The following is a 25,747-nucleotide window of genomic DNA, read 5'->3' as shown; positions in this document are numbered from 1 at the left end:
ACCTTATCTCCTCATCTTTGACGCGCCATTGGCCACTTTCTGCAAGTTCATCGGCAGTGTAGAATTCCTTCATCTTTTCCAATACGTGCGGTTTCACGTATAAGGAATCCGTGGCTACGCGGGGGATGTCTTCTTTGTCAAACCGCAGGAGCATTGCGAGAAGGTTAATGTGCGCATATGCGAGCATACTGGCACGCAGATGGTAATACTGCGGCCGATGGTCCTGGTAATAACACAAAGCATTCCATTCGTGTAGTTTATCGTCGACAATGTAGTCCCACTTCTCCACGGACACCATCGTTCCTTTGTCATGCGCACGCTTTATGAGGAAGCTTAACTCGCCGGTGTCCGTTATTAGGCGTCGCTGCATATGTTTTTCACCCTCCTTAGCGCCCCGCGTGAACTTTCCTATGACCACGCGCGCTGTGGGGTTATGCTCCGGTAACCATTGCGTGAAGGCGCTGTGACAAAGTATGGCTTCATGCGCTGTGTATTTTAAAAGTTTGCGCTCTTCAAAGAACTTCAATAGGGGCACCGGTATCCATTCTTTCTCCTGCAGGTGCTTCCCATACCACGCATAGATTATGGGGTGCAGACCCGCTGCTAATTTCCAGGTGGTCAACCGTACAAACCCCGTTGCTGGGGCGTCGTAGTGACCATCCAACGCAACACGAAAGAATTGTGAGTCTGGATGCCCGTATCTATCATAATATTCCTTACAATCCCCCAGGCCTTTGAAGCTTGCGGGGTAACAGTGTTTCATATCCAGCGACACGTATTCGTCTTCATCGTATTCCATGTTCCACAGACCGCCGTGGCCGTGTTCTACGCAAGCTTTAGCTATGTCTTTGAACTCCTCCGGCGTGGATTTCCAACCGTTTCTTTTCTTTGCGGCTAAGAAGTCCAAACTGCGACTGCTAAGCACTTCGTCGGAGAAGTCTTCTCCTAAAGTCTCACAGGCGCTTTGAATGCGCAGCTGTTCCACTTCAGGACGATACAAAGTACCATCTTGGGTCATAAATTGACTTCCTTCCGCATCCATTAACCAAATAGAATTCTCGTGCATTAGTTCTGCAAGCGGCGACTCCTTGTAAACGCGCGTCTCCTTCTTCTTTGGGAACCTTAACTCCCTCCACGCATGTGCGTTATGCTGGTAAATTACGATAGGCGCACCCCGGCCCCCATACTTGTGCGTCCCGGAGTAAATGAAGCCGTCGGTGATGTCTTTCACGTGTATGCGCCTTTCTAAAGCAACCTCTAACTTCTTGATGTTTTCAATGGTGGCTCCTGCCCTACGAGTAGCATGCTCCCATTTCCTGATGGCTTCTCTTCTCTTCAACGTAAGCTTACCTCCCCTAGAGGAATCCTCGAAGAACTCTCTAACTAACTTACCCACGCAGTTACCCGGATGCCGCATTGGTTTGAGCTTCTTAACGTCCGGGTTCTTAATTTCATACGCACCGTAAATAACCACGGTGACCGGGTAAGCAACTTCGTAGAACAACATGTCGATGCCCACCAGCGCCCCAGGACGCGTGTCCTTGTTTAAAACGAACAGGTCCTTCCTGCCAGACGCCCGTATTGGATTCCTGCCCTTTTCTATTATCCACTCGCCGTCTAAATACTTTATAAACGTCAACTCCAGGCGGTAATTACCTTCGGGCATTAAGTCAATTATCCTTTCTGCTCTTTCCTCGCTCATCGTCTCATCTGTATCTCCCTCCATAAACGTTGTGAAGGCAAAGTCGGCGTCTAAGCGGTCCAGCACCTGAGTTCGCAGTCGGCGCACAGTCTTGTTACTAATGCTTTTGATGGTGTCCATCTATATCTAAGGAATATTTTATCCTCCGTTTGCGACACAAACATAGCAGCAGTAAGGAAATCTTCGCGCAACATATAACAGAACATGGGTAATTCCCGCGGGGGACGCTAGTGCATAAACACGGGTAATTCCCGGGCGATTCCGAATGGTGATCGCGAGTCCCCCTTACTGCTGCTCATTTAAATTCATTTAATGCCGAATATGATTCCCATGTACATAAGATGTCCACTGTTTTATCTTGTAGGTCGATCACTTTCAATAACTAATAATTATTAGTAGAAAAAGTTTTGCAACTAAATTATCTCAAACATTTTTGATGAGTGGGAAGACCATAGTGGTGAAAGACAACATGTTAGCGGCCTAAGCCATCTATGCTACAAGGGGGATCCGGGGGGGGGGGGGGGGGGACAAAGGGGGGCAAAACTGTTAAATGCTGTTAAAGCTGTTGAATGTTTACATCAGATTGAAATTCCTTCAGCATATAATGCTAATATTAACATGACTACAAAACCAAACAGTATTCCAAAGGACTGTAGAGCAAATGTCTTCAGGTTTTTCTTAATCGATCCTTCACCTTCTTTACATGAAATCTCTGTTGCTTCTTGAAGCTGTAAGTACACATGTTTGAATGATAAAGATATTCAAAATCATGAAAAAATTTAATTAAAAATAAGAATAATTGGAGTCCAAATTTGATAGTGTTAAGAGTGTAGTGTATAATGTTGGATATATGTGCTATTTTTAAAACGTTGCAATACAGATTGTTCTTTAGAGAGATAATCATCTACTTTATAACTAGCCGACGCTTGGTGGTCATCGATCGCCCAACTTTTGGCCATACCTTGGCAGAGCATCAAAAGAAAAGCTCAAGCAATTTCTCCTCGGATTGAAATGTTTCATGAATACGAAAGAGTGAGTTTCCAAAATTGTTGGTGATGTGTCAGCGTGTTGGTGATGTATTGGCCAAGTGTCGGTCAATATTGTTCCTAAGTGTTAACCGTGTTCAATGGCCGACAGTAAGGCAATTGTCGACTGACACGTCGGCTGGTTAACATTGTCAGCACATACTTACCATGTCCACCAATGAGATGTAAAGGAACATTCCTCCTGCAAGAGCATAGATCCACTTGACAGCTGATGTTGAGTATCCTAGCAACAGTCCAACAACCAAACCAATGAAGCATGTACATGCTGAGAGAAAGTTACACAATAATGCCTGTTTATAAGACATGCCAGCATTGAGAAGGACTGCAAAATCACCTAGAGAAAAAGATAAATGAAAGAATCATTTAGCTTGGAGTAATGCTTTACCATTTCAGGCCACATATCATTCCCTTAGGAACACTATTGCTTATCAGGTTTCAAAAATCATTTCTGATAAACAAGAGAGTAAAACTCAAGGGAAAGAATCCCTGGTCTATACTTACCAAGTTCATGAGGCAACTCCTCACAGAATATAGCAAGTGCTGTGCTAATGCCATCGTACGTTGATGTTGAAAAAGCTGCACCTATTGCCAGGCCATCGATGAAGTTATGCACACCATCACCAATAACAATCATCCATGCAACGGGTGCTATTCTTTTTTTCTTACTATGCTTTTCAGTATCGTCAGGGTGTACAATACCAATAGATGGCTGAGAAGTGATGAGAATTTTTGAATCAGAGTCTGCACAGGGCAGGGCAAGTTCTGGCTTGTTTGGAAAATAGCTGTTGCCAATGCAGAAGCTCTTGACGTGACCATGGTGGTGATCTTGCTTGATGTTGTACATTTCTAATTGTGCTTCTGCTATGCCGTTATCAGGAATCTGATGTTGGTGTTTTTTGTCCTGCAGGCGATATTAAGAGAGTTCAGCAAAACAAAAGAAAAAGTCTCTTAAATTTTATTGAACCCTGAAACAACCTCTGGGCTCATCAAGTCAGGGCATGGCTAACTCACAGATAGAACCCTGAAACAACCTCTGGGCTGATCAAGTCAGGGCATGGCTAACTCACAGATAGAACCCTGAAACAACCTCTGGGCTGATCAACTCAGGGCATGGCTAACTCACATATAGAACCCTGAAACAACCTCTGGGCTGATCTAAGTCAGGGCATGGCTAACTCACAGATAGAACCCTGAAACAACCTCTGGGCTGATCTAAGTCAGGGCATGGCTAACTCACAGATCAAACCCTGAAACAACCTCTGGGCTGATCAAAGTCAGGGCATGGCTAACTCACAGATTGAACCCTGAAACAACCTCTGGGCTGATCTAAGTCAGGGCATGGCTAACTCACAGAGCAAACCCTGAAACAACCTCTGGGCTGATCTAAGTCAGGGCACGGCTAACTCACAGATCAAACCCTGAAACAACCTCTGGGCTGATCTAAGTCAGGGCATGGCTAACTCACAGATAGAACCCTGAAACAACCTCTGGGCTGATCTAAGTCAGGGCATGGCTAACTCACAGATCAAACCCTGAAACAACCTCTGTGCTGATCAAAGTCAGGGCATGGCTAACTCCACAGATCAAACCCTGAAACAACCTCTGGGCTGATCTAAGTCAGGGCATGGCTAACTCACAGATCAAACCCTGAAACAACCTCTGGGCTGATCAAAGTCATGGCACGGCTAACTGTAACAGATTGAACCCTGAAACTACAACCTACAGGCAGGGCACAGTTACTGTAACTCAAAGATTGAATGAGCATGTTGTTTTCAAGTAAGGAAGACCAGAGAACATAGGAAAACCCCCCAAAACCCTTAAGAAGGGAAATACAAAGGATATATAGTTGAGAAATCCCAAAATCCATTTCTTACATCTGACAAGTAGTGTGAATGTCCATGGCCGCCAAGCATATTATCATCATCTTTAAACCTGACATACATCTTCATGATGTACTCCATACAGAAAAAGAAATAGATCCCACCGACCATAACACAGCACTTGTAGAGGTAGGAAAAGTCATCATCTTTTCCAAGGCCAAATGCCTGCAGCAAAAAGATAAAATACATGTTAATGAAACAAACAACGTAGAACCTGTACAGAAATCAAGGGCGGCATAGTAGTGGTGCACTTGCCTGTCACCTCAGGGTCTACAGTAGGTTTGATTCTTGGACATGCCATATCAATGTTAAGTAGAGATTGTTAGGTCTCTCTCTTGATTCAAGGGTTTTTCTACAGTGTTCCTCCCTTTGCAAAACCTAATAAGCTAATTCTAATTTGATTTGTGAGTTAACTGTGACCTGACTCAGATCACCCCAGAGGTTATTCAGAGCTTAATGCGTGAGGTAGCCTTGCCCTGACTTTGATCAGCTCAGAGGTTCTTTCAGAGCTCAATCTGTGAGTTAGCTGTGCCCTGACTTAGATCAGCCCAGAGGTTGTTACAGGGTTGAATCTGTGAGTTAGCCTTACCCTGACTTTAATAGATTGGCCTAGAGGTTCTTTCAGAGCCTTAAGTGAGCCATGCCAAGTCTAAGATAAATTACTACTTACACTGGGAATAAGATGAAAAATACCACTTCCTCCTAACACTCCAACCGCTAGAGACACCATGAATAACAGAAGGGTCTTGTAGAAGTCTTCGCTCATAAACGGCACAACAAAAGCACCAAATAGAGATGCACAACTGATAATAAAGACAGACAAGAAACCATATCCCCAGGCTGAAATAATAATAACAATAACATATTAATATTTGTATATATGGTAATATTTTCCTAGTTGGGAACCGTACTTTTTTGGGCTACCTGTGGTAATATATGGAGTTTGACCCTAGCAAGCCCAAGCAAGTAAGATTCGAAATTTAAACTTTTTTGAAAATGTATTCACTTTGCTGAAATACTGTCATTCATGGTAATCAAGTACTTTTACTCATATGTTCTAAGGAATGACTTGATATACATGTAGAAAATAGTAGCACCGAAGCTAAAGAGAACCGTTTTTTGTTTACAAGTATAAGATACTTATCATTTTTACCTTTAGCCTTGGATTCCTTTCCAACAATAGGCTCGAGTTCTTCAGTTTTATCACTACATTTCTGACTATCTATCTGTTGTACAATTGCTGGACAAATCTTGTTGAAGTTTTGTTTATTCAATGCTGTCTTGTTGACTGAAAATACATCTAGAAGACTGGAACTTGAAAAGCACTGAAACAAAACATTTAAAACATGATCAAGTCATTTGATTTTTCCAGTCCGGAATTCTACAAATCGTGCGTTCTGATTGGCAGCATGAACGGTCCGGTATCCCGTAGGATAACGAAGAAAAAAAGTTATTTACCGTCCTAAAATGGGTCTGGATAGGGAAAAACGGGCCTCGGCCTGTGTTTTTATTCATATTAGCAACTATCATTAGTATTAGTAAACTAAGTATTATCATCATCATCATCACTGTCGTCGTCGTCGTCATCATCATTGATGGAAAATTCTATTACGAAGAATATCCTGAAATGTGTCTTGCAATAATTGACGACTTGCAATAACAGGTCAAGTGACCTACCTCCCTTAAAACGAGCAGTTTTGTCAAAATAAAAAAACAAATGAAAAGAGCATTTCGGCATTAGTAATTAGTGAGGAGGCAGAGTTTCAGCTCATAATAATCAAATGTTTCATAAGGATTTGTATGGCAGAATGCACTGGATGACCCGGGTAATCCACAACCGGCGGAACGAACCCCAACAGCCAACACTTTTCCCATACAAATCCTTGTAAAATATTTGATTTTATATTTAATGTCATTTCTTCTATAGTCAACATTTCGAGCTGAAACTTCGTCCTCTTACTAAATTTAAGGTGCCGTTTTCATTTATGGAGTTCATTTGGACTCATTTGCTCTTTTTAAGGGGGATGGGGTCGCGTGACCTGTTAGTGCAAGTCGTCTATTGCGAGCCTAAAGGCCTAGGCAATGCTGATTGAGCTTAACCAAAAATTCTTATTTTTCCTCTTTAACGGTTCTGTAACTAATAGATAAGTTGCCTGTTTATTAATGTTTTCGATATAATATAACCCTGATTTGATCAAGCTTAACTTAAACCAACTTAAGCTTAACTTTGTTTCATGGCAAGAGAACATATTTATACTCTCTTGTTCGTAGTCATTCAAGCAAGTTTGGGTTAGCACATAATATGCCACCATTGTAGCACACCTCGATTATCAAAGTTGGAATGTATTAATATGCAGGGTGCTAAATCTTTCTTGCCTCAAAATCACCAGACCTTTTTACTTAAACACTATTTTTGAAGTTCATACAAGCTAATTATGGGCATCTACTTTGCCATATCTTGAACCAATCCCGCTAAAACAGACAACCCTATTAGCAAGAAAAAAGAGGCTTATACATGTTTCTGAATAATTGATTAATTGATCAGCATCGATCAAGCAAATCACAAAATTATTAACTCTAATATCTTTGCTCTTATCTATCTACTCTAATAATTGCTCTGATCCATTGGATGGCATAGTTTTACATGAGCTCATTAGTTTAAATGAGTAATCCTGAACATCCCATTCCGGACCGCGTTCGTGCCGCAAGCTTTTTACGTGATTTAAGGATATTTTATAATGTACTGTTTTGGGAATTGACCCAGAGCATGAAGAAGACAAGTACACAATAGCAAGTTTATTAGCATACCATATATATTAGCAGGGGCGCACAAGGGGTAACTAGTCATGATATATAATAAATTATAATGTAATAATTATGATTTATATAGCGCTAATATCCCCATGGTTCAACGGCGCTTTACAAAAAAATCTGATAAAACATATAAAAATATAACTATATAGGTATTTAGTGTGGTTTAGTGGTGTACATTAAAATCTTTAAACCATAATTACAAACAACTCCATAAATACATACATATTTGATCACCCCCCCTTTTGCTCAAATTTCTTAGTATATCGTTAGTAACAGTCACCACCCTTTTCCTCGATAAAACCTTCGTAATAGTCACCCCCTTTCTGAAATTCCTGGATCCGTCCCTAATTACTAAAAAAGTTTGTAAGAAATTGCACAAATTTGAACAAATTAGTAAGCCCATGCAGTAACGGACCTCAGTACATTTTCTACAATTTTGTTAGTTAACTTCTTCGTGGATATATGGAATGCACTCTACCATATAATAAACAATAGATTTTACACATGAAGTAGAAATAATTAGAGTGACAAGTAATAATTCACTGAATTAAGTTATCTTTAGTAAGAAAGCCCTGGATGTCTAGAGGGCCAAATGTTGCCGAGTGTCTAGGCGTGCTTGGGAATGATTGGAAACCAGCAATTGAGGACACTTTTCACCCACCCAAACTACCACTACATTCAATTTTGTATTTCCCAGTGGCGTGGAACTTACCCTTTCATTGACACCAGCGTGATTGTTAGCAGTTTTTTCGTTATCTTTACCGATCCCCAAGTTCTCGAACATTGTTTTTAACTGTGTATCATCCAAAGAGCCATTACTGCCATACTTTTCGAACAGTTCGTCGGTAAAATCTTCAGGCGAAACAACATTGGCACTTCGAATTCCACTGTGCGACACATGATGCGCTCTGTAATTACTGTGAATAGGGACGAGTAATATAACAAAAATAAAGACAAACAGCTGAGATGTCCACGAGCTTCGGTACAAGAGAACCATTGTAGAAGAAGGTCGCGAAGAAGTGCGATCATGAGATCTGAACGAATTACCAAAGTTTTCTGATAGATAATCCGTTATTTCGAGACCTTTTAGCCTTGTGTTTACGCTAGTCTACTTCGAGAAATGTCACCGTTATCAGTTAGGAGGGGAGGGGTAGGTACTAGATTATTGTTCAGGACAAAATTTATATGCAATCCATTTATAAGCCACTTGCATGTGACGTCAAAGGAGCTCATTTTGGAGGATAAAACAAAAGAATTTCAATTTCCTGAGAATTAGAAACCTATTGTTGTGTCCTCCACATTTGGCTGAATTTGGACATGCTGCAATGGGTCGAATAATGGCTTTATATACAATTAAACTGAAGACTAGACTTTTCATCTTGTAAATTCTCATGTATAGTGCCACCTTAAATAAGGTTAAATACTTGAACCCCCCACTCTTTTTCATGATGTACAGCACATTTTTCATATATTTTGTTAATATTGTCTATAGGTCTTTGCCTGTCCTTCCTAGAAGTACCTTGTCAAGGTCAGATGAGAAATTCTATCAGATTGCAGTGAGTGATACCCCAATGTTCTACTTTGCTTTGGGTAGGTTTAAACACGACTTACAAGTGCCAGAGCAAGAATGATTATTTTAATTTATTTTTATTTTAATTGTTCAAAAATCAATAAACCTATTCTTTAACTCATATAAGATACCTTAAGCATTAGTAATCATTAACAATTTCTTGTGAAAGCAACTTAATTAATAGTTTTTCATAGCTTTATTATCAATGTACCAAATTAGGTTATTGCTTTCTGGACTGATTCCAACTATTGGCATTTGTTTCACATTTACTAGATTACTTTCTTCAGCAAGTGTTTGAACGATATAAGCTTTTTTGTTTCCTAGTATAAGCACAGCTATGGACTTGGATTTGTTTATAAGGTTGTAAGTCATTGTCATTCTTTTTCCTTGGGGTTCTATATGCTTTGATTCAGTCATAACCACCCAATCACTTGCCGAGAGTGATTCTGAACCATGAAACAACTGTGTGACACACGATGTGCTCTGTAATTACTGTGAATAGGAACGAGTAATTTAACGAAAATAAAGATAAACAGCTGAGATGTCCATGAGCTTCGGTACAAGAGAACCATATTTAAAGAAGGTTGCGAAAAAAGTCATGAGGTCTGTCGAAGAATATATTTACAACACTCCATTGACCGTTTCACTTGTCAAACAAATTAGCATCCACATGTAAACCGAGACTACGAGAGTCTAATTTGAATAAAACTTACGTAATGCTTTTTGTGTGGTGGGACCAGTGAGCCAATGTATGGAAGGTTGTGATTTTTTTAACACTCAAATCGTTTTCTCAAGACCTTGTAGCCTAGAAATGTCATGTTCTATCATTATAGCCAATTTTCATAGCAAGAAGGCAGACTGAGGGGAAGGCTATCTTAAGGCTATCTCTATTGAGGGGTTTATAGACAAGGTTGATTGATTGATTGATTGACAACTGATAGAAAATTTTACTTGAACCGTGAAACAAACTTTCGTTATACTAGATTGAATCTGATTAGACCGTGGATGCCATACAGATCAGACGCACGATGTCGTCAAAAACAAGACATAGCACCCCATGGATACTAGGGACTATTGATTATGTTTTCCATGGCAAATCTCCTAATTAGGGAAGGGGGGATGGTTGAGTGGTCATAGCATCCTTGTAATCAGTTGGTGCTGGGTTCGAGTCCAACTGTAGGCACTAGCTGATTCCTGATTAGTTCCAATTCAGTCTCTCGACCATGCTTGTAAATAGCCAACTGGTTTGCCTTCTTGGCAGTTGGGATTCTCAAAACACTTAATGTTCTGTTTCTGCTTCATTTCAGTTTATTTATTCTTGTAAGAGCATTGAGACTGCAGAATGCTCTCAATAAAGTATTATCATCATCATCATCATCGTTATTATTATTACTATTATCATTATATTAATTATACAGCTTCTCATTAATCCCATATAGGTAACTGTCCAATTATTTTCTTAATTGGATAGGTCTTGTTGATATGGAATTAATTACGCAGCTATATAATTAACAGGTAATGGGATTTCATTGTTCCCAATCAAGAAATAATTAGACTCAAAAAATTCCTCTGACTGCCAAATTGGACTCTGCCTATGGCCCCATCCAATTTTGTCAGTCCTCGGAATTTTCCTCGTCCAATTATTTCTTAATTGGACAGCATGGAGTCCTATTACATATACAAATAACCTTCAATAGGAATATTCAAATACAAACTAAAGACATATCTTTAATAATCTATGATAATAAATAAATATTAATCTTTATTATTATATATTATAGAGGACATTACACGATGGCGCAAAGATATTAAGTTGATCTTCGAGTGGTGAAATATTTTTCAACACAAGAATATAAACTTCATATCTTCAAGCCAAAATGTAATTTTCTTTTTAGTATATAGACACATCCACAAACACTTGTTAAAAACATTGGAAAAGATGTCATCAATATGTTCACGTGTGAGGATATGCAAAATATGTCACTGAGATCCCAGATGTAGTTCGTATGAAAAATTTTAATATTTTATAGCATTTTATTTTATTTTGTATATTCTTATGGCAGTTTATGTACTTATTGACTGAGTAGGTCAGGGCCATACGGGAAAATATTTGGCTCGAGGTGATGCCGTACGGACCGAGCGCAGCAAAGTCCGTACAAAAGACCGAGAGCCAAATATTTTCCCGCACGGCCCGACCTAACTCAGTCAATAAGCATTTTTTCATATGACCCTAAATAAAAAAGATATTTGAAAAGTTGCAAATTATGTCAATACGGTCGCAGGTTTCGAGCAGGGCCGTAAGGATTCGTAAGGCCCTGCTCACGCCATTTTCCCAAAGGTTTTTTTAAGAGCACGCTCCCGAGCAGATACGGGTCATATGAGTATATAGCTTATTATCGTTTACTTATTTTCTTTTATTGTTGTAAGAGCTTGAGACCTTGTAGAGTGCTCATTTATTATTTTTCTTAAGAACATGAGATTAAAATATAAAGATGAATTTAAGAACTACATAGGTTGGTAGGGTCAGGGCCGTAGCCAGGGGGGAGCACTGGGTTCACGTGCACCCCCCCCCCCATAAAAGCTTAAGGTCCGCTCAACCATCTCCTTTTTCTTTCTTTCTTTCTTTTTTTTTTTTTGGTTCTGCTTTCTTTTGGTTACCTTTTTTTTCTTTTTGGTTCTGCAAATTATTGCCTGTGCACCTCCCTGCAAGATCCCTAGTTACGCCACTGAGTTGGTAATAATAAAAAAAAACGATCAATGGTCTGATTTTATTCAATGTGCACCCTCCCTGTAAAAGTTCTGGTTACGGCCCTACCCCTATCTAGAATTACACGAAGTAATTTTCATCCAGGCCCTTTCTAGATCGAATTAGAATTCAAAAGTTGATTTTTGAGGAGGGAGGAAAACCAGAGAACCAGGAGAAAAAACCCTTGAAGCACAGTTGTGATCCAACAAACAACGACAAGTCCAAGAATCGAACCTGGGTTGCATTGGTGAGAGACAACCCTTTCACCACTACACCACCCGTGCTTGACCCCCAAAATAGCCATGCAAGTGTATGGATATAAAAATATATAACACATAATATATAATATATATAATAATTATATAATATTATATGTGCTTTTTCATTCCATTTCTGTGTCGGCACAGAATGTATCCTCCAGTCTTGGTCACAGAATTTTCTTCTACTTGACATATATCTATCATCTATATCTATATTCTATGAAATGCTCACTTCAGATTGTAATACTGGTAGAGTATAATGCTAATATATACATGACCACAAAACCAAACAGTATTCCAAAGGACTGTAGAGCAAATGTCTTCAGGTTTTTCTTAATCGATCCTTTACCTTCTTTACATGACATCTCTGTTGCTTCTTGCAGCTACGAGTTAAAATGAATGTTAAGTATTTGCACACCAAATTCAAGTGTGATTAAAAAATGTAGTGTATAGTGCCACATTCAAGATTAAATAAAAATTCTAGTACAATATTGAAGCTCTCCGGAATAAGGGAAAGTTAAGGACTTAATTTTCGAAGCCCCAAGAACGACCCATGAAAATATTAAAGTTCTAATTGAGAGCCCCCTCTTCATGTACCTGACCGCATCTGTCAGCATCTTTATGCATATACTTACCATGTCCACCAATGAGATGTAAAGAAACATTCCTCCTGCAAGAGCATAGATCCACTTGACAGCTGATGTTGAGTATCCTAGCAACAGTCCAACAACCAAGCCAATGAAGCATGTACATGCTGAGAGAAAGTTACACAATAGTCCCTGTTTATAAGACATGCCAGCATTGAGAAGGACTGCAAAATCACCTAGAGAGAAAGATAAATGAAAGAACGGTTTAGCTTGGAGTAATGCTTTACCATTTCAGGCCACATATTATTCCCTTAGGAACACGACTGCTTGTCAGTTTTCAAAAATCATTTCTGATAAACATGAAAATAAAACTCAAGGGAAAGAATCCCTGGTCTATACTTACCAAGTTCATGAGGCAACTCCTCACAGAATATAGCAAGTGCTGTGCTAATGCCATCGTACGTTGATGTTGAAAAAGCTGCACCTATTGCCAGACCATCGATGAAGTTATGCACACCATCACCAAAAACAATCATCCATGCAACAGGTGCTATTCTTCTTTTTTTCTTACTATGCTTTTTAGTGTCCTTAGGGTCTACAATACCAATAGATGGCTGTGAAATGCTGAGAACTTTTGAATCAGAGTCTGCACAGGGCAGGGCAAGTTCTGGCTTGTTTGGAAAATAGCTGTTGCCAATGCAGAAGCTCTCAGCGTGACCATGGTGGTGATCTTGCTTGATGTTGTACATTTCTAATTGTGCTTCTGCTATGCCATTATCAGGAATCTGATGTTGGTGTTTTTCGTCCTGAAGCGAAAGTTACCTAATTAACAAACTCTACACACCTAATGTCGAGTCCAGAACCCAAATTTATCATGGAACAAGGGCCACAAGTTTGTTTGCCACTGACTATTAAACCAGGTACCTTCATGTTTATCTTTTTGGTTTATGGCCTAAGTGAAAGCTGTGTTTATTCTTACTTACATCTGACAAGTAGTGTGAATGTCCATGGCCGCCAAGCATACTATCATCATCTTTAAACCTGACATACATCTTCATGATGTACTCCATACAGAAAAAGAAATAGATCCCACCGACCATAACACAACACTTGTAGAGGTAGGAAAAGTCATCATCTTTTCCAAGGCCAAATGCCTGCAGCAAAAAGATAAAATACATGTTAATGAAACAAACAACGTAGAACCTGTACAGAAATCAAGGGCGGCATAGTAGTGGTGCACTTGCCTGTCACCTCAGGGTCTACAGTAGGTTTGATTCTTGGACATGCCATATCAATGTTAAGTAGAGATTGTTAGGTCTCTCTCTTGATTCAAGGGTTTTTCTACAGTGTTCCTCCCTTTGCAAAACCTAATAAGCTAATTCTAATTTGATTTGTGAGTTAACTGTGACCTGACTCAGATCACCCCAGAGGTTATTCAGAGCTTAATGCGTGAGGTAGCCTTGCCCTGACTTTGATCAGCTCAGAGGTTCTTTCAGAGCTCAATCTGTGAGTTAGCTGTGCCCTGACTTAGATCAGCCCAGAGGTTGTTACAGGGTTGAATCTGTGAGTTAGCCTTACCCTGACTTTAATAGATTGGCCTAGAGGTTCTTTCAGAGCCTTAAGTGAGCCATGCCAAGTCTAAGATAAATTACTACTTACACTGGGAATGAGATGAAAAATACCACTTCCTCCTAACACTCCAACCGCTAGAGACACCATGAATAACAGAAGGGTCTTGTAGAAGTCTTTGCTCATAAACGGCACAACAAAAGCACCAAATAGAGATGCACAACTGATAATAAAGACAGACAAGAAACCATATCCCCAGGCTGAAATAATAATTAATATTAAAGTAATAATGATGATGATGATGAATAACAATGATTAATACTTGCCAAAGGCAGAGTGAATATCAGGGAATAGTTGAAACACAAGTCTTTGACTGGCGAGGTAAAAATCCCCTAATATTTCCTTATTTGAAGTTGTTTGTTCCCTCAGCAACAACATGGATATGATATAGAAACCTAATCTGAATTACGTACAACGATATGAAAAAAAATCACTATGGAGTTGTGAATTTTATTTTTTAGGTTTTTAAAACTGGGCCTAAACATTCTGCAAGCTATAGTAAAATCATATTTAAGGTTAGGAATGACTATTGCTTAGTTCTAGAAATTTTCCATACCCCCCCCCCCCTCCCCCAGAGCAATTTGGAATTTGAGAGGAGTTTGGGAAGTCAAAGAAAGAACAAAATTACAGAGTTAGTATGAAAGAAAATTGGAATTTCTAAGGGTAGGGGGGTCTTTAAAGAAATTCCTCCTTGGGGAGGCATGGATAATTTTTTTGAAAGTACACATCGTCAGTGTTTTTGCAAATGAGGTACAAAGTTCACCAATGGTGTGATATTCCAATGATGAAACATTTCAGCAATGGTTCAATGGCAACTTGATTTGGGAGTATTTAAAAGATTAATAATTATATTTTTTATGTAAAGTAATTTCAGGTTCAGTACAGTACAGGTTCTCCAACTGGCTACTTTTATTTGCCAAATTAGTCGAACATGTCTTTATCAAAATGCCTTAGTATTATTTTATGTAATAGGACTCCATGCTGTCCATTTAAGAAATAATTGGACGAGGAAAATTCTAAGGACTACCAAACTGGATGAGGCCGTAGGCTGAGTCCAATTTGGCAGTCAGAGGAATTTTTCGAGTCTAATTATTTCTTGGTTGGGGAGCATGAAATCCCATTACCTATTAATTATATAGCTGCGTAATTAATCCCATATCAACAAGACCTGTACAATTAAGAAAATAATTGGACAGTTACCTATATGGGATTAATGAGAAGCTGTATAATTAGTAATATTAGTGGTAGAAGTATTATGTAACAAAAAGATTCTCATAAACCAATGAAAAACAAAGAAAACAATAATAAGCATGCAAAGGCACTTGGGCTGTACTAGTGGATATGTCTATAGGGAGGATTGAATTTTGGGTTAAATAAAAATTTTTAGAGAAAAACAATCCAATGAAAAGAGTGATTTTTTTGGCTTTTGAAAATGAAGTCAAAAACAGTAATTTTTGTTTTTCCAAAAATGTATAAAGGATTTTTTGTTAGAATTTTGGACAATTCTATTGGTGTTTTGATTTGCAAAGTTTTCTGTTTACTGGTGAAGATTCTAGACTGGCATTGAGACCAACCCTTTCAAAATATAGGAGGAATTAATAAGGTGCATATTTATGGGCAATTTAATTTATTGGGCATTTGAGGAGACAAAGGGTCAATATAACCTATTGAAATATGTCTACAAGTATAAAAAAATATCATTTTTACCTTTAGCCTTGGATTCCTTCCCAACAATAGGCTCAAGTTCTGCAGTTTCATCACTACATTTCTGACTATCTATCTGTTGTACAATTGCTGGACAAATCTTGTTAAAGTTTTGTTTATTCAATGCTGTCTTGTTGATTGAAAATACATCTAGAAGACTTGAACCTGAAAAGCACTGAAACAAAAAGATTACATAATAACATTATCATATATCATATATTAAATTCCAAATTTGCTTGGATAAATTTTCTAAAAGAGGAACTATGGAACTACACACTGCTACACAGAATGTGTTATTCACACCAGAATATGTCATTATGTCACATTTATGAAACTGAAATCGTATACTGATTAATAATTCATGGCTCATTGATCAACCAAGGTTTCTTATTTGTACCACGTGCACATGCAGTAGTTTGAAACCCCCATCAAATAAGACTGCACCCATTTCAAAGTCCTAGTACTTTGAAATAAAAACATAACAAAAAGAGTATAAGATGTCGTGTCAAATACTCATCACTGTATTCTATTGGGGTTTCAAAATCCGAGTGAAATTTCAAATGCCTTGGCTACACCTCAGCATTTCAAATTCCACTCGGATTTTGAAACCCCAATAGAATTCAGCAACTTGTATTTAAAACATTACATCTTATGAAAAATGCTATGAAGACAAAAGTGGACATAGAGCTTTAAATTTCGTTCAGTTTTTGAAAACCTATTCGAAACTTCAGAATGGTGAAATGGGACCTAATCTAATATCTATTTCACAAGTTTAGTGACTTCACTCTAACATATGAAGGCTAAAGTAAAGAGAAAATATTTAAAAAATTACAAATAAAATTCCAGAACTTTAGATTATATTAGAATTTTTATAGTGAAATAGACATTAGACTGACACACTTTATTCCATTGTTTTCTTTTGTGTCTATTTGACTATTACACGTTCACTAATAATTTTTATTTCACGGGTTAAAAGCCTTCACTCTAATTACGTTGTGTATGTAAATCCCTCCAAATATATCGAGCACTTCACCTATGAAAAAATATCGCAACATTTTCTTTCAGTAAAAGAAATATCAAGCAACAACATGCAGGCAAGGGTTGTTATAAATATCCCTCATCCGATGGTCGGCGTCCCTTCCTTTAGGTGAATTTAAAACAATATGTTTAGTTTTTAGCTTTTATATTTTTGTTAGCAAATGTGAAAAAGATAAACAAAACTGGATAGAATCCAACAGCCCTTCTACAAAAATCAAATATTTAATTGTAAGCACCCAGCCTCTTCATTTCAGCACGTAAAAAAACGTGTACTGGTATTTTAAACTACCGATAAATGTGCCACGTACTGATACTGATATGTCTTCAAGGTAATTAGATATCCCTAGTCTAATAAGTGCGTTGAATATATGACTTGAATAAGTTGAACAATTCAACTCATTAGTAAATTTTAGTATTTTTTTTTCTACAAGAAAAAAATGCACTGAATGGTTTAACCGTAGTAAGAAAGCCTTGGGATACAATATATGTACTGACGTTCGTTAAAATTTACCTTTCTGTTACAAACTTTTTCCATTGTATATTACAAATGTTTTCTTGTTTTTATTATTGTTACGTCTATGTCTTAAATATAGTAGAAACTATTTTCATTTTTCCTTTCAGTCATTGTCAAATGTCACGTACTACAGTGACGTGGAACCTACCCTTTCATTGACACCAGCGTGATTGTTCGAAGTTTTTTCGTTATCTTTACCGATCCCCAAGTTCTACGAACATTGTTTTTAACTCTGTATCATCCAAAGAGCCATTACTGCCATACTTTTCGAACAGTTCGTCGGTAAAATCTTCAGGCGAAACAACATCGGCACTTCGAATTCCACTGTGCGACACATGATGCGCTCTGTAATTACTGTGAATAGGAACGAGTAATATAACAAAAATAAAGACAAACAGCTGAGATGTCCACGAGCTTCGGTACAAGAGAACCATATTTAGAAGAAGGTCGCGAAGAAGTACGATCATGAGATCTGAACGAATTACTTAAAGTTTTCTGTTAGTTAAGCCGTTATTTCGAGACCTTTTAGCCTTGTATTCATACTAGTTTGTTACGAGAAATGTCACGTCGCACGTTATCAGTTCTAACGTTCGTTCAACCAGGCCAGGTTCTATAACCGGGAAAGATTGGGCACATTAGAAGGGGAGGGGTAGGTACTAGATTATTGTTCAGGCAAAATTTATATGCAATCCATTTATAAGCCCCTTGCATGTGACGTCAAAGGAGCTCATTTTGGAGGATAAAACAAAAGAATTTCAATCTCCTGAGAATTAGTAACTTATTGTTATGTCCTCCAAATGGAGCTGAATTTGGACATGCTGCGAGGGCTCTAATAATGGCTTACACTTAAACTGAAGACTAGAATTTTCATCTTGTACATTCTCATGTATAGTGCCAAATTAAATAAGGTTAAATAATTGAACCCCCTCTCCTTTTCAATCTCGATGAATGATGTAGGTCATGTAGAGCACATGTTTCATATATTTTGTTAATATTGTCTATAGGTCCTTGCTTGTCCTTCCTAAAAGTGCCTTGTCAAGGTCAGATGAGAAATTCTATCAGATTGCAGTGAGTGATACCCCAAGGATCTACTTTGCTTTGGGTAGGTTTAAACACGACTTACAAGTGCCAGAGCAAGAATGATTATTTTAATTTATTTTTATTTTAATTGTTTAAAAATCAATAAACCTATTCTTTAACTCATATAAGATACCTTAAGCATTAGTAATCATTAACAATTTCTTGTGAAAGCAACTTAATTAATAGTTTTTCATAGCTTTATTATCAATGTACCAAATTAGGTTATTGCTTTCTGGACTGATTCCAACTATTGGCATTTGTTTCACATTTACTAGATTACTTTCTTCAGCAAGTTTTTGAACGATATCAGCTTTTTTGTTTCCTAGTATAAGCACAGCTATGGACTTGGATTTGTTTATAAGGTTGTAAGTCATCGTCATTCTTTTTCCTTGGGGTTCTATATGCTTTGATTCAGTCATAACCACCCAATCACTTGCCGAGAGTGATTCTGAACCAGGAAACAAAGAAGCAGTGTGACCATCTGGTCCGGCCCCCAGGAGTACAAAGTCCAAGCTCTTATCACTTATAAGTCTTCTGATCTCAGCTTCATAATGATTGTGACCTCTGTCACTCACTGCACACAAACCATTCTTAATTTTCACAGGTATTGGGTGAACATTAACACTGGGTACTGGAACATACCTTAGAAGATTATCATAAATAAATCTGTAATTTGAATGTTTATCTGTGAGGGTCTTACATCGTTCATCTACTAACCAGATATGAGTGCCATGCCAAGGAAAATCTGGGCAGAAAAATGCTAAATGTTTAAACAGAGCAAGTGGGTTTGATCCACCAGATAGAGCTAAGTGAAAAACACCACTCCTTATAACTTCTGTTGATGCCTGTAGAAGGAGATTTTCAGCTAATGTCTTAACTACTTCATCGCTAGAGCCAGTAACAAGAGATCTTTGTCTGAATAAACTTTTCTTGTACATATTGCTTGACCTCTCTTCTGGCTCACAACTACCATAATTATCTAGTACACCTCTTGAACAACTCTCATCTTTAAAAGGTTGAGCAAACTCAAGTCCTTGACCTCTGATGGAGAAATCAAGAGTTTCAAGGGTGTCTTTAGAATAGATTCTAGGCATTACAGACTTAAGGCTGTCTAATAATCGCGTCCAAATTTCCCATGATGCAATGAGGTCTTCAGTGCTGATGAACAGATCTTGTTTTCCATGGTATGCTGCTTTTATTAAAGCACTATAAGCATCATGGGATACAAAGGGTTCAAATACATTAAAGGATTTACCAAGGCAGTCATATAAATAATCAGGTTTAGAACTCGTTAGTTTCCAGCCAGAAAACTCAGAAACTGTTGGTAAACTTTTTGATACGATTAGAGCAGGCTTCTCCAAGTCTCCACCTTGTATATGAAATATCAGCTGGTCTAAAAAGCAATGATCATGGCTGGATTTCATGGTGTATTTCTTTTTAAAAATAATTCTCACATATGCTGTTCTTTCTTCCAGATGTTTCCCTGACAGCAAGACAAACGGCACACCATTCCATTTTGAGTTGTTAAGAAAAAGAAGTACAGCAGCAAAGGTAGGTGTTTCATGACTGGATGGAACAGGTTTACCATGATCCAACTCACAATCCTTCACATAATCTCCATATTGACCAGTAATAGCACTATACCTATGCAATGTTTTAACGCTTCGTAAAAACCTAATCTTTTTTTGATGAATTTCTGTAATATTGTTGATATCACTTGGGGTATCCATGGCAATAAGAGATAATACTTCAGTTAAATGGTTTTGAATGACATCACGAATGACGCCATACTCATTATAAAACCTAGTTCTGCCTCTACAATCTTCTTTCTCTTTCATAGCTATTTCAACACTATCTATATAATCTCTGTTCCAAAGACTACCAAATTTATTTCTGTGTTCAACTCTGAACTTCATAATTTGAGCCACCCCTGTTTTGCCGAGATAGTGATCGATGCGATATATCTCTTCCTCCTTGAAAAACTGCCGCAGATCTTGTGCAAGTTTTTTCGCAGATGCTAAATCAGAGCCAAATGGTTTTTCTAATATTATCCTTATGTAAGTATCATTAACATCTTTAAGACCACGGGGCCTACAATGATTGTTTATACTCTTGGCAATGGAACTATATGCAGAGGGTGGCACAGAGAGATAAAAAATACGTCCCAGGGCCTTAGATTCTTGAGGCACCTCAGCATTAAGGTCCTTACAAAGTGTTTCATAATCATCATCAGTCTTTAGCTTATAATATTTGACTTGCTGTTTCAACTGAACAACTTTCTCCCCACAGTCTTTCATATGCTCGTCCTTATTAGTCAAAGGACACTTCAAAGTCGATTCTAATATGCCTTTCAAGTGGCTTTTTCCTTTCTCTTGATCCATTCTAGCCGCTCCATATACCTTGATTATTTTTTCCGGGCTACTTTGTTGTATATATAGATCCAACAGCCCTTTCCAGAGATATCTTTTAGCCAAATCTCCAGTAGCACCCACCAGAATAATTTGAGTTGAGCGTCTTTCCATTTCACTGATTTCTCTTGGTTTGGAGCAACGTAACAAAGAAAGTGCCAGTAATACGATAAAATATGACTTCATTATTGTGACATGAAGATAAAGAGATAAAAATTAACGATTTTCTACGATATTTTGAACTGAATCACCCAAGCAATAATGTTCAGTAGTCTTGTCACGTGATACGCCTAGACAAAACCACAGGAAACCCAGCATTTGGGTTTCACTCGGCCTTGTGCGCATCTTAAGCTCAGTGTCACTTTAGAACATAGTTATTAACTATGGTAAGAATAAGCAAGTTGGGCCAGTTTCAGTTCTGCATCAGGTACTTACTTTTGTTTCAAATGACGGGTGTTTCTATTGAACAATTATATACTGATAATCAAAACATCGTACTTAGTTAAATAATGAAAATAGCTATAACTAAACTTATTTTGTATTCACATGCATTGAGCGTTTTATGAATAAAAGTTGTTTATTGTTTGTTTTTGATGAGTCAACAATTTGCCAGGGAACAAGAAGGGCAAGTCCAAAAAGATGAAACTTTGTTTGTAGTACTGATGATGAGCAATGAAGCATGCTTGCATAATTACAAGTCAACAACAAAATAGACAGAAAACAAACCGTCTTGAGACCAGGTGGTGGTAAATAAGTTTTTAAAATTCATCATCTCGATAAACTCTCCGATATATGATGGGGTCAAATCTTTCTAGAAGAGTACAATATAGATCTCGCAAATTTCTTGAGGCGCGAAGCTGAGGCCATCATTTGCATATCACAGGTGCACGGAGGCGAATCCAATCAAGCAAATCAAAAGATCAAGCGAAAACTAGAAAAACATCTGAAGACATAGTATAAATTAACAAATCGAACTGTCCCGCAAATTAAACATAATAATAAAAATATAATACCTCGTGAATATGAAATACAGACGCCTTGCTCCGGCATGCTCCGGAGCACCGTCATTTCAAGGGTTGATCCACGATCCACCCTGATTCACGATCCACCTGATGCAGAACTCTCATTTCATTCATAAAATAACTGTTATCAAGAGGAGCCCTGATAAAATCCATACAATAATAAATATAATTTAAGTAAAATACTAAAATATGGTACTAGTACTATGCTAATAAAATATAAAATATAACGCTAATTTATAATACTAAAATATAATGCTAAGGCTAAGCCTTGAACGAGGCGAAGAACGCGCTGCAGGCCAGAAGACTTTGGAAAGGCGATTCAAAAATATATATCTTCTTCCATAAATCATTGAACTAGTCATGATGTAACTAAGGATTTATTTTACTTCTGCATTTTTAAATGATTAAATTTCTTTTCATTAAATATGCATAGAAAAAGGACGTGGTGTGAATGAGTTTACTATTCCGCCATGATGAAGAGTTTTCTTTGAAATACGAAAAAATTAGTAATTCTACTGTGAATTTACCCATAACATGATGACCACTATGCCTGCTATACTAAATAATCTCCATGAGGAACCAGTTCCGATCTACGAAGGGTATTCATTCACTACTTCTATTACATGGGCATTTTGAATCAGTTCGTATCAGTCCTTGTTTCTTTGAGTGGCTTTGTACGATTCCTATACATTATCTCATACACAGGCAAACTTTCTTCTATTGTCATGTTAACGATCGCAGGGAGTTTCTGGTCACGTAACTCCTCGTCTTTTTTCTGGGTTTGTTTGTTTGTGGTGTTCTTACGAACAAAGCCTGTCGACTTGAATACAGTGTCATGCCAACCAGGACTAAAAATCGTAAACTCATCTACAAAACCTGCCTCCCATTCTGTCATTCCTGGTTTGTACTTCACTCCTACAGACTCACAGAAGCTCTTCAACACGTCTTCAGGACACTCTAGTAGCTCGCCAGCGTCGATAACCACTGGCGAAGGATCGAGATTTTCACGTACAAAGTTATACAAGGAAAAAAGTTGTGCAAACCCAGCCTCTTGAGGATCGAAGTAGTTCCATCCAGTCAGTTTGGGATTGGTTGATGCTTTGTACAGAGAATAAATAGCTTTCCTTGGGTCTCTGATCAGGAATGTGTGCTGAATATCGCTCAAGCCTTCCTCCAGCAAGATATCCATGCAATCTTCTACATAATATGCCATATCTTTGGATATAACCAAATCTATCCCATCATAATCCTTTTGAAGCATCATCGCCACGGATTGAAAGGTCATTCCTAATCTTGGTGGATCACTTAAGTAACGAGAACTCTTTCTTTCTTCACCGAAGTAGTAGGCAAGAGAAAAGGGCTCGTGTAAAGTTTTCGTGTTGTCTAGATTCTTCAATGAGCGTTCAAAAGCCGTAGAAACAGATCTTGGTGCTGTCCATACGATGATTCGCTTTGTATTCATAACTGAAGCGTTTCTCCCACCAAACGTAAAGAATTCGTACTCTCCGCCAGACTGTATGCTCTTCTAGTCTATGATATCGTATTAGGTCGTGGTACTGATAGTTCGGTTGAGAGAGATTTGAATAGTCTCCCTCCAGTCCGCTACGGTTCACTTCTCTCCCCACAAACGGCTGCTCACTCGAGTTGAACATTCCTTTCCCATTGTTTTTTTAAATGGATGATAACACTTATGAATCATACGACTACATGGTAAACAAACGTTACGTTTGGGTTTAAGGTTTTTAATTAATTATTATAAAATTTTCGATACTTCTAGTCTACCTAGCATATTATTTTAATTTCTGGGTTAAAATTCAGAGGCAATAAATGTTATAAATGTAAATAAAAGAAGTTGAAGTTGAAGTTGATGTTGATGTTTTAAAGTCCCGTCACCTCAAGGATGAACCGTAGTGCATCCGTGTTTCAAAGATATCATGAAAGGTGCCGCGCATGCGCTATTCTGAAATTCAGCTCCCATAATCCTTTGCGGTAATTAAGAGGTCATTCAAGTCTTCCCTTCAAACTTTGGAAAGGCGATTCAAAAATATATTTTTTTCTTCCTTAAATCATTGAACTAGTCATGATGTAACTAAGGATTTATTTTACTTCTGCATTTTTAAATGATTAAATTTCTTTTCATTAAATATGCATAGAAAAAGGACGTGGTGTGAATGAGTTTACTATTCCGCCATGATGAAGAGTTTTCTTTGAAACGCGAGGAATTAGTAATTCTACTGTGAATTTACCCATAACATGATGCCACTATGCCTGCTATACTAAATAATCTCCATGAGGAGCCAGTTCCAATCTAGAAAGGGTATTCATTCACTACTTCTATTAATGGGCATTTTGAATCAGTTCGTATCAGTCCTTGTTTCTTTGAGTGGCTTTGTACGATTCCTATACATTATCTCATACACAGGCAAACTTTCTTCTATTGTCATGTTAACGATCGCAGGGAATTTCTGGTCACGTAACTCCTCGTCTTTTTTCTGGGTTTGTTTGTTTGTGGTGTTCTTACGAACAAAGCCTGTCGACTTGAGCACAGCGTCATGCCAACCAGGCCAAATCTCGAACCCATCTACAGGACCTGCCTTCCATTCTGCCATTCCTGGTTTGTACTTCACTCCTACAGACTCACAGAAGCTCTTCAACATGTCTTCAGGACACTCTAGTAGCTCGCCAGCGTCGATAACCACTGGCGAAGGATCGAGATTTTCACGTACAAAGTTATACAAGGAAAAAAGTTGTGCAAACCCAGCCTCTTGAGGATCGAAGTAGTTCCATCCAGTCAGTTTGGGATTGGTTGATGCTTTGTACAGAGAATAAATAGCTTTCCTTGGGTCTCTGATCAGGAATGTGTGCTGAATATCGCTCAAGCCTTCCTCCAGCAAGATATCCATGCAATCTTCTACATAATATGCCATATCTTTGGATATAACCAAATCTATCCCATCATAATCCTTTTGAAGCATCATCGCCACGGATTGAAAGGTCATTCCTAATCTTGGTGGATCACTTAAGTAACGAGAACTCTTTCTTTCTTCACCGAAGTAGTAGGCAAGAGAAAAGGGCTCGTGTAAAGTTTTCGTGTTGTCTAGATTCTTCAATGAGCGTTCAAAAGCCGTAGAAACAGATCTTGGTGCTGTCCATACGATGATTCGTTTTGTATTCATGACTGAAGAGTTTCTCCAACCAAATGTAAAGAATTCGTACTCTCAGCCTCTATTTATTCCCTTGTAGTCTAATTAGTATTGATGGCTCAGGCGAGTGGGATGTGATCTTTTCCATCGTGAGCTAGTTTCATGTAATAAACAGTTATCACGGAATAACTCAAGTTATTCTTTAGAATTACGGTCGGAAGTGGCTTTAACACCCAAGTCACAGCCAGAGGAAAAAAAGAAAAAATACATAAATTCTTATACAGTAGATTGATTAGTATATAGAAGTTATTCATTGGGAAATATGAAAGTAATATAGGAATGTTTTTCGCTGTTTAGTCTTCACGCTGTGCCACATTATTTCTAATTTAATTTGAGTCGTCATCATAAGAATGACTTTTCTAATTATAAGAGGCGTCAAGTTTAACGGAACTTAAATCACTGCACAAGTTTCTTTCTTGTTCAAGTTCTTTTTTTTTCTTTCTTTCTTTGTCTTCTTTCTTTCTTTCTTTCTTTCTTTCTTTCTTTCTTTCTTTCTTTCTTTCTTTCTTTCTTTCTTTCTTTCTTTCTTTCTTTTTCTTTTTCT

At 38.0% G+C, this 25,747-nt stretch overlaps 7 protein-coding genes across 9 annotated transcripts in view; 2 read left to right on the top strand and 5 right to left on the bottom strand.

Moving 5' to 3' along the window:
• The window catches only part of LOC116302917 (uncharacterized), a 29,932-nt gene extending 19,544 nt beyond the window's left edge, over window positions 1–10,388 (top strand). The window contains exon 7 of the mRNA XM_089040451.1: window positions 8,935–10,388. Coding sequence (XP_088896577.1) covers window positions 8,935–9,073 — 139 coding nt within the window. The 3' untranslated portion in view covers window positions 9,074–10,388. The remainder of the gene's footprint in view (window positions 1–8,934) is intronic.
• LOC116300416 (metal cation symporter ZIP14-like) lies at window positions 2,237–8,600 on the bottom strand. Its single transcript, XM_089040463.1, has 7 exons — window positions 8,155–8,600; window positions 5,782–5,953; window positions 5,299–5,468; window positions 4,623–4,793; window positions 3,250–3,649; window positions 2,895–3,082; window positions 2,237–2,430 (listed from the first exon to the last, which is right to left on the bottom strand). The coding sequence occupies exons 1-7, from the start codon at window positions 8,437–8,439 to the stop codon at window positions 2,281–2,283; spliced, it is 1,536 nt and encodes a 511-aa protein (XP_088896589.1). The 5' UTR covers window positions 8,440–8,600; the 3' UTR covers window positions 2,237–2,280.
• A 339-nt stretch (window positions 10,389–10,727) lies between the features above and the next one.
• Window positions 10,728–17,924, bottom strand: LOC116300419 (metal cation symporter ZIP14). The gene is made up of 8 exons (XM_089026121.1): window positions 17,689–17,924; window positions 17,285–17,348; window positions 15,942–16,113; window positions 14,265–14,434; window positions 13,589–13,759; window positions 13,009–13,411; window positions 12,654–12,841; window positions 10,728–12,401 (listed from the first exon to the last, which is right to left on the bottom strand). Exons 1-8 carry the CDS (start codon window positions 17,922–17,924, stop codon window positions 12,252–12,254), a joined length of 1,554 nt encoding a protein of 517 aa, XP_088882247.1. The 3' UTR covers window positions 10,728–12,251.
• Window positions 17,925–18,633: 709 nt separating this feature from the next.
• Window positions 18,634–21,264, bottom strand: LOC116300417 (GDH/6PGL endoplasmic bifunctional protein). Its single transcript, XM_089040442.1, has one exon. It carries the CDS (start codon window positions 21,162–21,164, stop codon window positions 18,750–18,752), a length of 2,415 nt encoding a protein of 804 aa, XP_088896568.1. The 5' UTR covers window positions 21,165–21,264; the 3' UTR covers window positions 18,634–18,749.
• The window catches only part of LOC116300422 (uncharacterized), a 34,696-nt gene continuing 28,977 nt past the window's right edge, over window positions 20,029–25,747 (top strand). For all 3 annotated transcript variants that reach the window (XM_089040436.1, XM_089040430.1, XM_089040424.1), the window contains exon 1: window positions 20,029–20,121. The gene's annotated coding sequence lies outside the window, so the exon portion shown is untranslated. The remainder of the gene's footprint in view (window positions 20,122–25,747) is intronic.
• Window positions 22,362–23,670, bottom strand: LOC116300421 (uncharacterized). Its single transcript, XM_031709293.2, has one exon. The coding sequence runs from the start codon at window positions 23,460–23,462 to the stop codon at window positions 22,638–22,640; it is 825 nt and encodes a 274-aa protein (XP_031565153.2). The 5' UTR covers window positions 23,463–23,670; the 3' UTR covers window positions 22,362–22,637.
• Window positions 24,082–25,380, bottom strand: LOC148914064 (uncharacterized). The gene has a single exon (XM_089040419.1). The coding sequence runs from the start codon at window positions 25,174–25,176 to the stop codon at window positions 24,355–24,357; it is 822 nt and encodes a 273-aa protein (XP_088896545.1). The 5' UTR covers window positions 25,177–25,380; the 3' UTR covers window positions 24,082–24,354.

Source organism: Actinia tenebrosa, unplaced genomic scaffold, assembly GCF_029948245.1.
Source record: "Actinia tenebrosa isolate PJP-AT-01 unplaced genomic scaffold, QUT_ActTen_1.0 PGA_scaffold0__85_contigs__length_37466705, whole genome shotgun sequence".
Classification (NCBI taxonomy): Eukaryota; Metazoa; Cnidaria; class Anthozoa; order Actiniaria; family Actiniidae; genus Actinia; species Actinia tenebrosa.
Note: the sequence above shows the minus strand (reverse complement) of the source record. Positions and strands in the feature narration are given on the sequence as shown.

Excerpts from the sequence above, each read along its gene's own strand:
- LOC116300416 (XM_089040463.1), bottom strand. The coding sequence starts at position 8,439 with ATGGTTCTCTTGTACCGAAGCTCGTGGACATCTCAGCTGTTTGTCTTT. Across the intron at positions 5,469-5,781 it reads AAAGGAATCCAAGGCTAAAG|CCTGGGGATATGGTTTCTTG; the intron begins GTAAAAATGATA and ends TTATTATTTCAG. Across the intron at positions 2,431-2,894 it reads ACATCTCATTGGTGGACATG|CTTCAAGAAGCAACAGAGAT; the intron begins GTAAGTATGTGC and ends GTGTACTTACAG.
- LOC116300419 (XM_089026121.1), bottom strand. The coding sequence starts at position 17,924 with ATGGTTCTCTTGTACCGAAGCTCGTGGACATCTCAGCTGTTTGTCTTT. Across the intron at positions 16,114-17,284 it reads TTGAAGACATATCAGTATCA|TGCTTTTCAGGTTCAAGTCT; the intron begins GTACGTGGCACA and ends TTTTTGTTTCAG. Across the intron at positions 13,412-13,588 it reads ATTCACACTACTTGTCAGAT|GACGAAAAACACCAACATCA; the intron begins GTAAGTAAGAAT and ends CTTTCGCTTCAG.
- LOC116300417 (XM_089040442.1), bottom strand. The coding sequence starts at position 21,164 with ATGAAGTCATATTTTATCGTATTACTGGCACTTTCTTTGTTACGTTGC.
- LOC116300421 (XM_031709293.2), bottom strand. The coding sequence starts at position 23,462 with ATGAATACAAAGCGAATCATCGTATGGACAGCACCAAGATCTGTTTCT.
- LOC148914064 (XM_089040419.1), bottom strand. The coding sequence starts at position 25,176 with ATGAATACAAAACGAATCATCGTATGGACAGCACCAAGATCTGTTTCT.